At 40.8% G+C, this 15,954-nt stretch overlaps 1 protein-coding gene across 1 annotated transcript in view; it reads right to left on the reverse strand.

The window, feature by feature from the left end:
* Myo3a (myosin IIIA) overlaps positions 1-15,954 on the reverse strand; it is a 227,060-nt gene that overhangs the window by 110,201 nt on the left and 100,905 nt on the right. The window contains exon 14 of the mRNA XM_060387450.1: positions 8,828-9,030. Within this exon, the coding sequence (XP_060243433.1) occupies positions 8,828-9,030 (203 nt within the window). The remainder of the gene's footprint in view (positions 1-8,827; positions 9,031-15,954) is intronic.

Here is a 15,954-nt window from a genome sequence, read left to right on the forward strand (position 1 = left end):
ATTTTCCCAGAGATACAGGGGGATAGTTCAAACAGGGAGAGACTACAGGAAAAGTACAGGTTTGGGAAGAATTCAGTTGACTTGGAATGCAGCCAAACTGGAAAAGGTGAAGTCAGGTCAGAGTAAGAAGTATGTATTTGTGTGCTGATTTCACAGAACTATATGAAGTCATGATGCCAAAGAGATGATGAAGTGACAGTAGGGAGAAAAAGTAAATGACTCAAGGATAAATCATGGTAAAATAAACATTGTAGGGATGGATGAATAAAATTATGAGAAGAAAAATGTATCACACAGAAAGAACAGGAATCAGGAGCATCCAGGCAGGGGGATCAAAGAAGTCAGGTTTCAATGTTGGCTGCTGACCCAAGAGCAGACATATCCTTTATCTCTCACTTTTTAACTTGAATTAATTTTGAGCAGTGTAGGGATGGAATCTGGGGCCTCAAACATGCTGGGTAAGCACTGTACTGCTGACATAAACCCAGCCTACACTTCTTTCCTAGAAAGACACTCAGATTCTCATCTTCAATTCCACCATTTGTTGCTCTTTTCAGCTGTCATAAGATGTCAAGAAGGCTATTATAGACAACATTGTTCATGGCAAGAGGGACCATGTAGACATGGAAGTGGCCTGGGAACCTGGTAGGCTGGTGGAGACTGGGGATAGGAGAGGATGCAGAGAAAGCATGACCAGAATGTTTGATATACTGATATAAAATAGTCAAAGGATAATTTTTTAAAACTTAGAACAAAACTAAAAGCTTAGTTTAGTTTTCACTATTTAGCACCACCAAATAATAAAGTTTCTCTAGGATTAGCATGCTATATAATTTATTTGCTTTGTTCTCTTGCCATCACATTGATTGCTCTGCATGTCACCTCTTACAGCATGTCAGTGATGTAATGTGTAATTAGTGAAGTGACTCATAAATGCAGACACAGACTTAGCAGATTTCTCCACCATTATCAGTTTACATTTACAAAGACTGTAATTTTACAAGGCCTGGCGTTACTAAGGGAAGTGTGCTGACCTTCAATGGATAAACAACTAGAGAGTTAGAGCAGCAAAGGTCCCTACACCTTCAAAACTGTGGAAAAATCCTCAGTATTGTGGCTTAACTCATCAGTGACACTTCTGAATCTTTGCTGAAGATGCCAGAAGGCTGATGAGAAAGCTTTGCATAACCAAAGTTCCACAGTATTTTCCATTTGATTTTGTTCAACTAGGACTTCTCCCATGGGCAGCAAGTCTCTTGCATCTTTCTCCTTGTGCTTTAACCTCTCATTTTCAACAGCTGAGCTTACCTCCCACTCTCCTAAGAGACTAGAGTGAATGATGAGTCAGTTTGAGCCAAAGCACACAAAATTCTTTGGAAATTATGAACTACTCTCTCCAATCCCCAATCTTAGTTGGTTTTAAATTTTCTGTGAGCACCACACAGTAGACATCCAATAAATATTTGTTAAATGAATGAATGAATGAATGAATGTGCATGGAGATTTGGAGCTACCCAATGAATGAGGTTTAAATTTCATCTTTTGATATTAATTAGCATGTTCTCTCATTCTGTATCCTCCTGTGTGAAGAAGACAATACAGCAAGTAAGAGACACAAAGGCAATGAGGTGCTTAACACAATGCCCCACTAGTCCACAACAGCAGAGAACATGCCTGCTTGTTTGTTTGCAACTCTTAGGGAGCCTTGTAAATGGCTGGTGCTGCAGAATAATGCAATCAATGCTTGCTGAACTCCAGTCATTAACATGAGGAAACTAGCCGATGCAACCATAATTTATATTTATGAGAATTATCCAGTGTCGTCGTCAATATGCTCATTTTCTTTCAAGCAGCCTCTTTTTAATTTTTTTCTCTTAAAACTCCCAACACTTAACAAAGAGCTTAAGTCTCAAGTTATCAGTTTTTCATCATGACAGAAGCCCACTATGAATGCAGTCAGAGACTGAGGTGTGCAGAACAGGGCAGAGGAAAAAGAGAAGGAAAGAATCAATCTTAAAGGGTAAGCTCATTAAAAAGGTGCATGTCTGTTCTGATTCTTCTTGCTTCCCATATATTAGGTTCTGAGCCTGGCCTTTAACGGCTGAGCCATCTTTTCAACCTCCCTTCTCTGATTTTTAGATTGTCTCTCCAACCTTCTTTGTTTATGACTGCCATTACCCAATAAGCTAAGCATTCATTCTCGACTCTTTGATACACATTCTATCTTGTAAATACATTCTTGACTCTTTGATACAATTCTATCTTGTAAATCAGTTTTCAGTTAAACCCTCTGAACTTGTTTTATTCTTCTTCATAATCATGATTGATACAGTTCACTGAAATTCATAATTTAAAAAAATGTACCTATGGATCTAGGAAACTGGCTCAGTGGGTAAGAGTTCTTGCTGTGTGAACATGAGAATTTAAACTTGAATCCTCAGGACCCACTTAACAAGCTCCCCATATGTAAATGCATGTCCCTGAAATGCCAGCACTGTGAGACAGGGGCAGGTGCTTCCCAAGAGCTACCTGGCAAACCAGCCTGGGCAAAATGGCAAACTTGCGATTTAGAGTCCCACAAGAAGACTATGCTCACAACTAGAACATAACTGCAGAGGGCCTAGGTTGATCCCATGCACACTCCCTGGTTGTTGGCTCAGTGTCTGTGAGCCCCTATGAGCCCTGGTTAGTTGATTCTGTGGGTTTTCTTGAGGTGTCCTTGGCCCTTCTGGCTCCTAGAATCCTTCCCCTACCTACCTCTTCAGCAGGATTACCCAAGTTCCACCTAATACTTGGCTGTGAGTCTTTGTATCTGTTTCCATCAATTGCTGGATGAGGCCTTTCTAATGACAACTGGGCTAGGCTCCATTCTATGAGTATAGCCCAATATCATTAAGAATGATTTCATTGACTTTTTTTTCCTTTGCTGGTCCTGTTGGTTCTATTCCAGGTCTCTGGGCTATTCAGCTTCTGGGTACTGGCCCTCCAGGCAGTGTCAAAGGTGGACTCCCTCTCATAGCATGGTTCTCAGGCTGGAACATTAGTCATTGTTTGGGGACTCCCACAATTTCCACATTACCTTTACCCCAGAACATGCTGAAAGCAGGGCAAATTGTAGGTGGAAGGTAATGTGGCTGGGTTGGTGTCCTAATCCTTCCACTGCAAGTCTTGTCTGGTTACACTAGATGGCTAGTGCAGGCTCTGTGCTCTCCACTGCTAGGAGTCTTAGCTAGGGTCACCCCTGTAGATTACTGGGAATTTCAATTTCACTGTTTCTAGTTTGTCTCCACGGTATACCCCCAATTCCTTTCCTAGTACTTTCTTCCTCCATCCTCCTCCCACCGGATTCTTCCTGTTCCCCTTCTCACCTTCCCACCCCCTCACCCAGTCTGCCCTTGATGTCGATTCTATTTCCCCCTTTTCAGGGAAATTCATGTAATCCTCCTTGAGCCCTCCTTATTACTTAGCTTCTCTGGGACTGTAGAGTGTAGCCTGGTTATCCATTACTTTATATCTAATATCCACTTGTAAGTGAGTACATATAATGTTTGTCTTTCTGGGTCTGGGTCACCTCATGCGGAATGATGTTTTTTTCTACTTCTATCTATTTGCCTGCAAATTTCATGATTTTTAACAGCTCTATTGTGTAACATATGAGATTAAAAAAAACAATTGGTTTGTTGAGAAACATCTAGGTTGTTTTCAGTTTCTGACTATTATGAATAAAGTTGCTATGGACATAGCTGAGCAAGTGTCTTTCTGGTAGGATGGACCATCCTTTGTATACATGCCCAGGGGTGGTATAGCTGCGTTCTGAAGTACACCATCTTCCACTTTTCTGAGAAGCTACTAATATTGATTTCCAAAGTGACTATACAACTTTGCAAACTACCAGCAATGGAAGAATATTCCCCTTGTTCTACATCCTGGCCAGCATAAGCTGTCAGTTGTGGTTTTTGATCTTAGCCATTTTGACATGTGTGAGATGGAATCATAGAGTTGTTTTGATTTGTATTTCTCTGCTGGCTTAGGATGTTGAACATTTCTTTATGTGCTTCGCAGCCATTTGAGATTCCCCTGCTGAGAACTGTTTAGCTCCGTACCCCAGTTTTAATTGGATGATTTGGTTTGTTGATGTCTAATTTCTTGAGTTCTTTATATATTCGGGAAATTAGCCCTCTGTCAAATGTGGGGTTGATGAAGATCTTTTTCTATTCTGTAAGCTGCCATTGCAAAACATTTCTTTAGAATATAAAATGTGTTTCAAATTAACTAAAACAGAAATAAATACAGGTTTTAACTGGTTTGGGGTATCATGTATTAGGTCCTCTTGTGGAGTGGTGCTCTATTTGAGGTACTCCTGTATAGTGGGCATAAAATCCAACCAGAGGACACTTGAGTGGCTCCAGTGATGCAGTTGGTTTCTGCAGGTATTTATAAAGAAATCAATTGGCTGTTCCCCCTGCACCCAACAACAATGATGGCACTCGGGTATCTCATCTGGAAAGTTGGTATTATAGTTTGAAGGGTTGACTGCTGGGCACAGATGTTCATAATTTTTTTTTCTCCAGGGACCTGATGAAACCTTTTGGCACTATGAAAAATAGCTATTAAGGAAGAGTATAACAGCTCATTTTCAGCTTGATTTTAACTAAAGTATGTAGTGTATGCAGTCATTTTGGTAGGCAGCTAACTTGATTAGCAAGAGCCCGTATTATTTTGGGACTTCTGGGGGTTTGTAAGTTGCTGTTAGTCACAACAACTCACAAAAGAAGGCCACACTTGGCACTAGGAGTTTTGTTTAATAACCCATGGCTTCTTGGAGGAGCGTGTATCTCCTTTCAAATTCCATTTTTTTAACTTTTTATCTTTTAAATTAACTTATATAATGTCAGGTTTCCATATGACATTTCTTTTTAATTTTTATTTTTTATATTAATTACAGTTTATTCACTTTGTATCCCAGCAATAGCCCCCTACCTCATTCCCTCCCAATCCCATCATCCTTCCCTTATCTCCTCCCATGCCCCTCTCCAAGTCCACTGATAAATGAGGTCCTCCTCCCCTTCCATCTGACTCTAGCCTATCAGTTCTCATCAGGACTGGCTGTATTATCTTCCTCTGTGGCCAGGTAAGGCTGCTCACCTCTCAGAGGGAGGTGATCAAAGAGCCAGCCACTGAGTTCATGTCAGAGACAGTCCCTGTTTCCCTTACTAGGGAACCTACTTGGATACTCAGCTGCCATGGGTTACATCTGTGCAGTGGTTCTAGGTTACTTCCATGAATGGAATGGATACAGAAATTGTGGTACATTTACACAATGGAATTCTACTCAGCAATTAAAAACAAGGAAATCATGAAATTTGCTGTCAAATGGTGGGAAATAGAAAAGATCATCCTGAGTAAGGTATCCTAGAAGCAGAAAGACACACATGGTATATACTCTCTTATAAGTGGATATTAAACATATAAGATAAACATACTATAATCTGTACATCTAAAGAAGCTAAGCAAGAAGGAGGACCCTGAGGAAGATGATTAATTCTCACTCAGAAAGACCAAGGAGATGGACATTGGAAGAGGGAGAAAACAGGGAACAGGACAGGAGCTTACCACAGAGGGCCTCTGAAAGACCCTAACCAGCAGGGTATCAAAGCAGATGCTGAGGCTCATAGCCAAACTTTGGGCAGAATGCAGGGAATCTTATGAAAGAAGGGGGAGATAGAAATACCTGGAGAGGACAGGAGCTCCACAAGGAGAGCAACAGAACCAAAAAATCTGGACATGGTCTTTTCTGAGACTGATACTCTGTGTGGCTTTTCCACACACAGTTCTTTTGGGTTTAGGCTTCCTTCATCTCCCTACCCCATCCTTATGGAAACTTTTTATCTCCAGCAATCCTTTCCTCTTCGTTTATAACGTCTATGTTCGGCTATCTTTCCTGCTTTACTGCAGTCTCTCCCCACATGGACCCAGTCTACTTCCTGGTATCTAAAGGCAATTAAATTTAAATACAGAAACCTGAAAAGTTTTAGCTAGGATTGACACATGGGAAATGGTTTTTTTCTCTTGGGGTGTGGGTTACCTCACTTAGTATATTTCCCATTTCTGCCATTTACCTTTTCAGTGATTTTTTTTCAGATGAATACATTTCAATTGTATGTCTGTAGGTGCTGAGGAGGCTACAGACTGGGGGGAGCAGGCACCAACTACTGTTATGTTGCTAAGTGGATATGGTGTCAAACTGCCCATCAACATTTGTTTATACTCATAGACTACTCGAGCTCTTGGCCAGATAAGCTCCTATTTGCAGTGAGTACTAATCACTGCATAGTCCCAAAACTGATGAATGTGTTTAAAACAAGTGACTGTTGAATGTTCAAGCCTAAATGAGCTATATATGCTCCCCATGCTCAGGCAACATATAGAAGTAGAGATAGAGAAAATATAAGAACTGTGGTATGGGAAGGAGTCCTTTAAAATCTTTGTCTCCTGGACATGACCTGACTGCTGTATCCATACACTTAAAACAGCAGTGGCTACCTGCACAAGACCTGCCTATCAACATTCCATCAGGGATGGGAGAAGGCCTCACAAGGCTATAAACACTTAAAGGATGCAGTGGAAGGGCAGTCATACTCCTCACTGGTGTAGACACTAGCACATTGCTCCCACGTGAGCAAATGACTCCCACCCATGCTTATGAAGTCCAGCTTAAACACAGTAGTTACCACACATACACTCATAAGACATGAGAATGGGAAGGTCTTTGGGAAGACAAAAGAATTTGCTGAGAGGGAAAAAGGATAGGAGAGAATAATGGGAGGCTTTGATCAAATAATAAACATGTTTAAAATTGTAAGCAATTTCTTACAAGAGTAAAAAAACTACAAGTAGGATCATAAAAATATACACAAAATGAAAAAGCTGTTTTATAGAAATTACAAGGTAATTGTTGTTTAATTTTATCTGAGTTGTAGTTCAACCCACAGGCAAATTGGGGCCTTGAAGTGCTTTTCCCTAGAAGTAATCAAGTAACACTAACATAATTTCTTAGATCATTTAGGATACAAAATGCTTATTCAATACACAACATGCTTTAAATATTATTCTAATGTGTTGTTTTTCTTTACCACATTTTACAATATTTGGATAATTAATAAGGGATTATTTTATGGGTACAAACCCTGGGCTTCAGTGTGTTACTCCAAAAGGTATTAGTCTCATGTTGTTCAGTATGAGTGATGTTCTGGCCCATAATTCCATACAATATGTTGAAAATATGTGCCTTGACTCTGTGTAACATGGCGGCTCCACTGAACTATTAACAGATTACTCTCACATAGTTCTTCACCCAATTGAAGGAGAGGCTAAAATGTTATGGGTGCAGAATAAAGAGTTCCAAGATGTGGTTGCATTTATACATGCATAAGAGCATAGATTCCTCTATGTGCAGGTGGCAAGCATAGGCTGGACCTACTGATTCTTGGCCTTGGGCACACATCAATAATGCCATCTGCCTTCATTAAATGTCTTCAATGCACTGCATGATGTTTCTAATCTTTGGAGCCACCATTGTCATTACAGTGTTTATTGGTGTTCAGGCATGCTCAGCATTTTGACATTGTGTCATCTACAAAGCTCATGTTATACAATCAAGTTACAAAATAAAAATTGTAAAACATTCCATAATGTTTTAAGTATATTTACAATTCTGTGATGGGCTGCAGCTACAGCTGTCCTTGGCTGCACTGACAGTATTCTTATTATTTATTGTTTACTATACTAAATCCTCTACAACAAGAATTATCTTAATGGAGATGATGTATTAATATTTTCTACCACAAGGATGAAAACACAGAGTGAGGAGGGTTAAATAAAGTGCTTTGAATCACACACACAGAAAGTTACAGAGTCAAGCTCCTATGAGAATCTTCAGGTTTAAATGTAATACTCTGGATAGACTAACCCATCCCCAGCCCACCACTTAAAACCACAATCAGGCCTGGTTGTGGTTCAGTGCTACAGAATTCACCTAGCATGTGCATGGCCTTGAGACTGATCCTTAGCACCATAAAAGAATTACCAACAAGAGCTTTTGTCATATAAAATTAGCTGACATGTTACCATAATAAAGGAGTACATTGAACATGAAATCAACATGTGAGATTCTAACTTTACACCCTCTTAAAAAATAATAAAACCACTAGGGTACAATCCAATAATAACCATAATTCCCTCATAAGAACAGCAAGGATATTTTAAAGTCATTTGACAATGGAGTAATTTTGTCATTTAGTTACAAACTGCTGAAAGAAAGTCACTAAATCTAATATCAAATCATACATGAGTGGTATTGATGACCTAAAATAAACTAGTAATAAAAAATAGCCATACAGCAGAACATTCCTGGATATTTTATTAGATCTGCTGAGTATAAATACAGGAAGAAGAAAATAAAAACATATATGTTTATTTAGAAAAAGGAAAATAGTTAATATATTTAAAAGAGAAGCAGAGCCTACTCTTTTTAATTAAATTCCTCATTGATTTTTGCCTGGAGAAATAAGGTTTTTCTATTTGCTCTTTTCCACTCTGTTAGTACCTCCTTGGTGGTAGCATAATTATTAAGTCGTTTTTCAGTTCCTGTATCAGATGCTAATATATGTGAGAATAAAGCACTGGTGAGGGGTCTCTTTACTTCCAACAGTGATTTACACTTAGTAGGTTATCAATAAACTGAGGCATTAGAACGAGCTTTCGGGTCTAGAAGCATTATTGCTGCACATATTGCTCAGGAACTGAGGTACATCTGACATGCACTTACATGGCTTGGTGAATGACACGAGATTTTTCCAGAAGGTATTCAGAAATCTGTGCCCCCACTACAGCTCCTGAAGAGGTAAATTTCATTTCTAAGTATTTTCCAAATCTGCTGGAGTTATCATTTATAATAGTGCAGGCATTGCCAAAGGCTTCAACCAAATTGTTCACTTGTAAAATCTTCTCTTGCAGGGTTCTGTTATTAGCCTAGGTAGAGATGTCAAGATAGAAAAAGCAATATAAAATCAATTACTTTCTATGCAAACAAAAACGTAGGAGAACATATTTTGGTACCTGGATAGATGCTACAGTGGGGTGTATATGCCCCTCCCATGCATGCATTCACTCATTTTCTGTTTTCTGTTGACACACGGTTCTGTGTATGACATGACAACCACAGGGAATCTGCAGAGCGTACCCCCAAGTTTAAGCATACACATTGTCTGGGAGTACATCTAAGTTTTCCCCAAAGCCAAACCGACTTACTTCATGTTTATAGAAACACCTAGGCATGAAAGTAAGAGAATAAAGCTATCATGTGAATGCAGACGTGGAGGTGACAAATCCCAAACAGTCAGAGCAGTGAGTCAGAGCAGATGGAAAGCATGGGTCCCTCGCCAGATCACAGCCAGCCTGGAAGCCCATCTCACCGCATCTCTTAGGAAAGCAGCACCCTCCGGAGCAGTGGTTCTCAACCTTTCTGATGCTGTGGTCCTTTAATACAGCTTTGCATGTTGTGGTGACCCCACCTTAAAATTATTTTCATTGCTACTCCAAAACCGTAATTTTGCTACTGTTATGAATTGTAATGTAAATCTCTGATGTGCAGGATATAGATGATATGCGGCCCCCAAAGTGTAGCAACCCACAGCTGAGACTGCTGCCTTCCAGGGTTAGGGGTTCAAGTCACTTGCATCTTGGTGAAAATTAGCTTAAGGAGATTATCTTCAGTGTTAAACCTAGAACCTTGCTGAGACAAGAGTTAAGGGTGTAGATGTTTCCAAGATGGGGGAGAATACTGCTTCTCAGACCATGGGTGATGCTGGATCGGAGATGATGAAAGGGACTATCACAGTGAGGCTGAAAAACTGCATGAGATTTTCAAGTATAAGGACTTAATAAGGGGCAAGGGAAGAGAAGTGGATCCTGGGACAGGACTGGCTCTGTCAAACCTTTTTTTAGCTGCTTCTACCTATGACAAATCAACAGAGTGTCTTCCTCCACCTATAGTAAATACCTTGACCTGCTAAGTGAGGACCAGAGGAAAGTTCCATCCACCAGACATATTTTGCATCTGTTAAATCTTTATCAAGGACAAAAGTAAAAAGCAAGGCAAGACCAGACAAGGGCAGAATTGACTTTGGTACATACACAGACACACAGACACAGGCACAGACATAGACACAGACATAGACTTAGACTTGTGCACGCTTGCATGCATATACCCATGTAAACACACACACACACACACACACACACCTCCCATCATATCACATGTTACGATCTAGAACAAGGTAAAGATTAGATTAAACAATTTGCTCAGCTCTGCAGAGCAGCTTCCACACATACCTAATTCATTATTGAAAACCTCTATCAGCTTAGAAATCAAGACAGACTAGCAAGGCCCTTGCAGGCAGCACTGCGTCAACAAATTCCTATGCTTGTATCTTACTAGGCTGAGTTCCACTGTTCCTCTTTACATTTTATATTTCATTTTGAGGTCCTCCAAACCCTCAGAAATGTTCTTTATTGTAGCAGGAAGTTAATGGGCATGGAGACAGGAAGGGACTGACGTGAGAGCCTTGTGACAGCACAACACTGAGGAGCCTCATGAAAGGAGGGCAGAGGTCAGAAGAGAGCATACTTATATTCTGGACCAGCACATGAGCACATGTGGACATGTGGCAGGAAGGAAGCTCAATGAATTTAACAGAAACAGGGAATTCTTTCTATGTATAATTCTGGAAGAAAGCTGGGCACAGGTGAGCAGCTGTTTTTCACTGTGCAGCTGCAGTCTGCTATGATAGGCTATTAGCTATGTATCAGACAACATTTTTTTTTTTTTTAGTTTATCTTATATTACTGGGGATAGAATTCAGGACTTAACATATGGCAGGCAAGAACTTTACCATTGAAGGCCCTATAACCTATCTACTTTTTGAGCTTATTAATAAAGTCACTGTAAATACTTGTATGTACATGGGTTTTGACTTCCTTGATAGGAAGCAGTAGGATTACTGAATTGCATGGTAAATGCAGTTTCACTATTTAAGAAGGACATAAGCCATTTCCCAAAATACTTATGGTGTCTTACTACTGCTGCTGTCAATCACTACTAATTTGCATTATCACTGAAAACAGATAAAAGTCCCAGCTGCTCCAGGTCCTCACCAACACTTTATCTTTTCAAAAACATGTTTTATCATGTTTTAGAGACTTTAATAGGCTTTTGAAGGTATCTAAAGGTATCACTATGAAGATACCTAGTTTGCATTTTCCAGGTGATGAATGATACTGAACATTTCATCAGTTGCCATTTATACAGCGCTTTTGAAGGTGACCATTCAGTTGCTATATATTTCTTGTTATTTAACTTCTTTTTTTTTTTTTTTTCAATGCAGTTTATTCAGGAACATTGAACAATCCTCGGACCCCGGGGAAAGCCAGCCCACAGCTTAAATAGCCTCTGGGTAGCCAACCCAGGCGTGCCACGGGGGCAATGCAGATAGGTCCACATACATAGATGCAAGCCAGATCCTCGGCCTTAGCCAAATGTGGAGTTGTTCGTGACAGAGAGCACTCACCATCGGGAAGGTGGAAGGCGGAAACCAGCTCCATCTTTAAGGCATAGCATTCCGCAGCTCTCTACAGTTCCCCCTTTTTGTTTTAGATGCATCAGGCAAGAGTAGAGGTCTGATCTCTGATATTAGAAATAAATTGGGACTTTGTACAGATGTTCATTTAGGTGTCATCCACCCAAAGAGCATCAGACCCGTCTGATACCTTTTTCTCAGAGGCGGGACCTGGGGCATCAACCCGCATGCAATCAGACATGCTCTTCTCTGGGTCCAAAGCGGCTGACCCTGAGTGCAGTGCTTAGCCTCGCATCCTGAGCGTATCATTTTAGCTTTTTATGGTATCCAACCATGCTTGGGGAGAATGTCCTGCTTCAATGGCTGTAAAGGCCTGAATGACCATGGCTGCATCACACTGTTGTGAGACTCTAATCTTGCATATATACCACAGGCAAACCAAGGAGACCAACACCAGAAGGCCTGCTAACACTCCCATGCCCACCCATTCCTTCAGATGATTCATGGCTGCAGCAATCCATGTTGATAATCCTGTGGCTAGTCCTGCGTCCACTCCGGTAGAATTTACTGTGACAATGGCCACTCTCAGCTGCTCCATCATAGTATCGAATTCTCCAGTCCAATTACCTAAAATATAGCTCAACAATTGTTTAGACAGATTTGCAGCGCAGGAGAAATTCTCATGTTGTATGCTAGTGACACAAAGTCCAGCATACTTTCATTGACAGCCAGGTTGAGCGATTTGCCATAGGGTATCAATTTGCTCCTGCAAGAGGTCAATCCTCTGATTGAACACCATCAAGCTTCCTTTTAGTTGAGCATTAATTCCTTTATGTACAACTAAGGCATGAGCTACATTGGCTAAATGATTATTCAGGGTCTGTGCCGTCTACCCAGTATGACTCATGGCTAATGCCCTGGTGGTAGCTCCAACAGCCGTCAATGAGATGGTAGTAACAATGGTGGCTGTAGTTCCAAGATCCCTTTTCTGTCTGCAGAGAGTCATAGCGTGAGGGGCATCAATGGGCATAGGCACCCAGTGAGGCATGCGAGTAACCAGGGCATACCTAACTGTACTGGCATTCCAGCATTGGGCAAAAAAGCAAGTATCATTACCACAATTACTTGGCTCTATCTGGCTAATAATGAATAAAAATGGGAGATATAGACAAACAGGTGTGGGCTTATAGGAAATATTATGAGAAGCCTTAACCCCTCGTTGGAACATCCCGCGTCAGTTCTAGAACTAGCAGTGGTGGTGTCCGAGGTCTGAGTAGGTTCAGGAGACCATTGCCCCCAGGGGCGAGACGTGCTCCATGCCAATTGACTAACTCCATGTTTTCCTCCAATTTTGAAAGTCATTTAAGGTTCTTAAATTATTTTTTTCCCTTTTTTCTTAAATTTTTCATCAATTACACTTTATTCATTCTGCATCCCCCCATAAGCCCCTCCCTCCTCCCATCCCTATCCCACCCTCCCTCCTCCCTCTGCTTGCATGCCACTCCCCAAGTCCACTAATAGGGGAGGTTCTCCTCTCCTTTCTGATCTTAGTCTGTCAGTTCACATCAAAAGTGGCTGTATTGTCCTCTACTGTGGCCTGGTAAGGCTGCTCCCCCCCCCAGAGGGAGGTGATCAAAGAGCAGGCCAATCAGAGTATGTCAGAGGCAGTCCCTCTTCACATTACTATGTAACCCAATTGGACTCTGAACTGCCCTGGGCTACATCTGTGCAGGGGTTCTAGGTTATCTCCATGAATAGTCCTTGGTTGGAGTATGAGTCTCTGGGAAGTTCCCTATGTTCAAATTTTCTTGTTCTGTTGCTCTCCTTGTGGAGACCCTGTCCTCTCCAGCTCTTACTATTTCCCAGTTCTTACCTAAAATTCCGTTCACTCTGCCCAACAGTTGCCCATCAGGCTCAGCATCTGCTTTGATAGTCTGAAGGGCAGAGGCTTTCAGAGGCCCTCTGTGGTAGGTTCCTAGGTTGTTTCCTGTTTTCTTCTTCTTCTGATGTCCATCCTCTTTGCCTTGCAGGATGGGGATTGGACGTTTTAGTTAGGGTCCTCTCTCTTGCTTAGTTTCTTTAGATGCACAGGTTTTAGTGGGTTTGTCCTATGTTGTATGTCTATATGAGTGAGTATATACCATGTGTGTCTTTTTGCTTCTGAGACAACTCACTCAGGATGATCCTTTCCAGATCCCACCATTTACCTGCAAATTTCATGATTTCCTTATTTTTCATTGCTGAGTAATATTCCATTGTGTAGATGTACCACAATTTCTGCATCCATTCTTCAATTGAGGGGCATCTGGGTTGTTTCCAGCTTCTGGCTATTACAAATAAAGCTGCTACAAACATGGTTGAGCAAATGTCCTTTTTGTGTACTTGAGCCTCTTTTGGATATATGCCCAGTAGTGGTATGGCTGGATCTTGAGGAAGCGCTATTCCTAGTTGTCTGAGAAAGCGCCAGATTGATTTCCAGAGTGGTTGTACAAGTTTACATTCCCACCAGCAGTGGAGAAGGGTTCCCCTTTCTCCACAACCTCTCCAGCATGTGTTGTCACTTGAGTTTTTGATCTTGGCCATTCTCATGGGTGTAAGGTGAAATCTCAGGGTTGTTTTGATTTGCATTTCCCTAATGGCTAATGAGGTTGAGCATTTCTTTAAGTGCTTCTCGGCCATTCGGTATTCCTCTACAGAGAATTCTCTGTTTAGCTCTGTTCCCCATTTTTTAAGTGGATTACTTGGTTTGCTGCTTTTCAGCTTCTTTAGTTCTTTATATATACTGGATATGAGTCCTCTGTCAGATAAAGGGTTGGTGAAGATTCTTTCCCAATCTGTAGGTGGTCGCTTTGTTTTGATGACGGTGTCCTTTGCTTTACAGAAGCTTTTCAGTTTCATGAGGTCCCATTTATTGGTTGTTGCTCTTAGAGCCTGTGCTGTTGGTGTTCTGTTCAGGAAGTTTCCCCCTGTACCAATGAGTTCTAGGGTATTTCCCACTTTTTTTTTAAGCCGATTTAATGTGTCTGGTTTTATGTTGAGGTCTTTGATCCACTTGGACTTCAGTTTTGTGCAGGGTGACAAGTATGGATCTATTTTCATTTTTCTACATGTAGACATCCAGTTAGACCAGCACCATTTGTTGAAGATGCTATCTTTTTTCCATTGTATGGTTTTGGCGTCTTTGTCAAAGATCAGGTGTCCATAAGTGTGTGGGTTTATTTCTGGGTCCTCTGTTCGGTTCCATTGATCCACCATTCTGTTTCTATGCCAGTACCATGCAGTTTTTAAAACTGTTGCTCTATAGTACAACTTAAGATCAGGGATGGAGATACCTCCAGAAGATCTTTTATTGTAGAGGATTGTTTTAGCAATTCTGGGTTTCTTGTTATTCCATATGAAGTTGAGAATTTTCCTTTCCAGGTCTGTAAAGAATTGTGTTGGTAATTTGATGGGCATTGCATTGAATCTGTAGATTGCTTTTGGTAAGATGGCCATTTTTACTATGTTAATCCTACCAAGCCATGAGCATGGGAGATCTTTCCATCTTCTCATATCTTCTTCTAATTCTTTCTTCAGAGATTTGAAATTTTTTTCGTACAAGTCTTTGACTTCCTTGGTTAGGGTTACTCCGAGGTACCTTATGTCATTTGTGGCTATTGTGAAGGGTGTTGTTTCCTTAATTTCTTTCTCAGCCCTTTTGTCTTTTGTATACAGGAGGGCTACTGATTTTTTGAGTTAATTTTGTATCCTGCCACTTTGCTGAAGGTGTTTATCAGCTGTAGGAGTTCCCTGGTAGAGTTTTTGGGGTCAGTCACGTATACTATCATATCATCTGCAAATAGTGATAATTTGACTTCTTCCTTTCCAATTTGTATCCCCTTGATCTCCTTCAACTGTCTTATTGCTCTAGCAAGGACTTCCAACACTATGTTGAAGAGATATGGAGAGAGTGGGCAGCCTTGTCTTGTCCCTGATTTCAGTGGGATTGCTTTAAGTTTCTCTCCATTCAGTTTGATGTTGGCTATAGGCTTGCTGTATATCGTCTTTACTATGTTTAGATATGTGCCTTGTATCCCTGATCTCTCCAATACTTTGAACATGAATGGATGTTGGATTTTGTCAAAGGCTTTTTCAGCATCTAGGGAGATTATCATGTGTTTTTTTTCTTTCAGTTTGTTAATATGGTGGATCACATTGATGGATTTCCGTATATTGAACCACCCCTGCATACCTGGGATGAAGCCTACTTGGTCATAGTGGATAATATCTTTGATGTGTTCTTGGATTCGGTTTGCAAGTATTTTATTAAGTATTTTTG

Source organism: Meriones unguiculatus, chromosome 7, assembly GCF_030254825.1.
Source record: "Meriones unguiculatus strain TT.TT164.6M chromosome 7, Bangor_MerUng_6.1, whole genome shotgun sequence".
NCBI lineage: Eukaryota > Metazoa > Chordata > Mammalia > Rodentia > Muridae > Meriones > Meriones unguiculatus.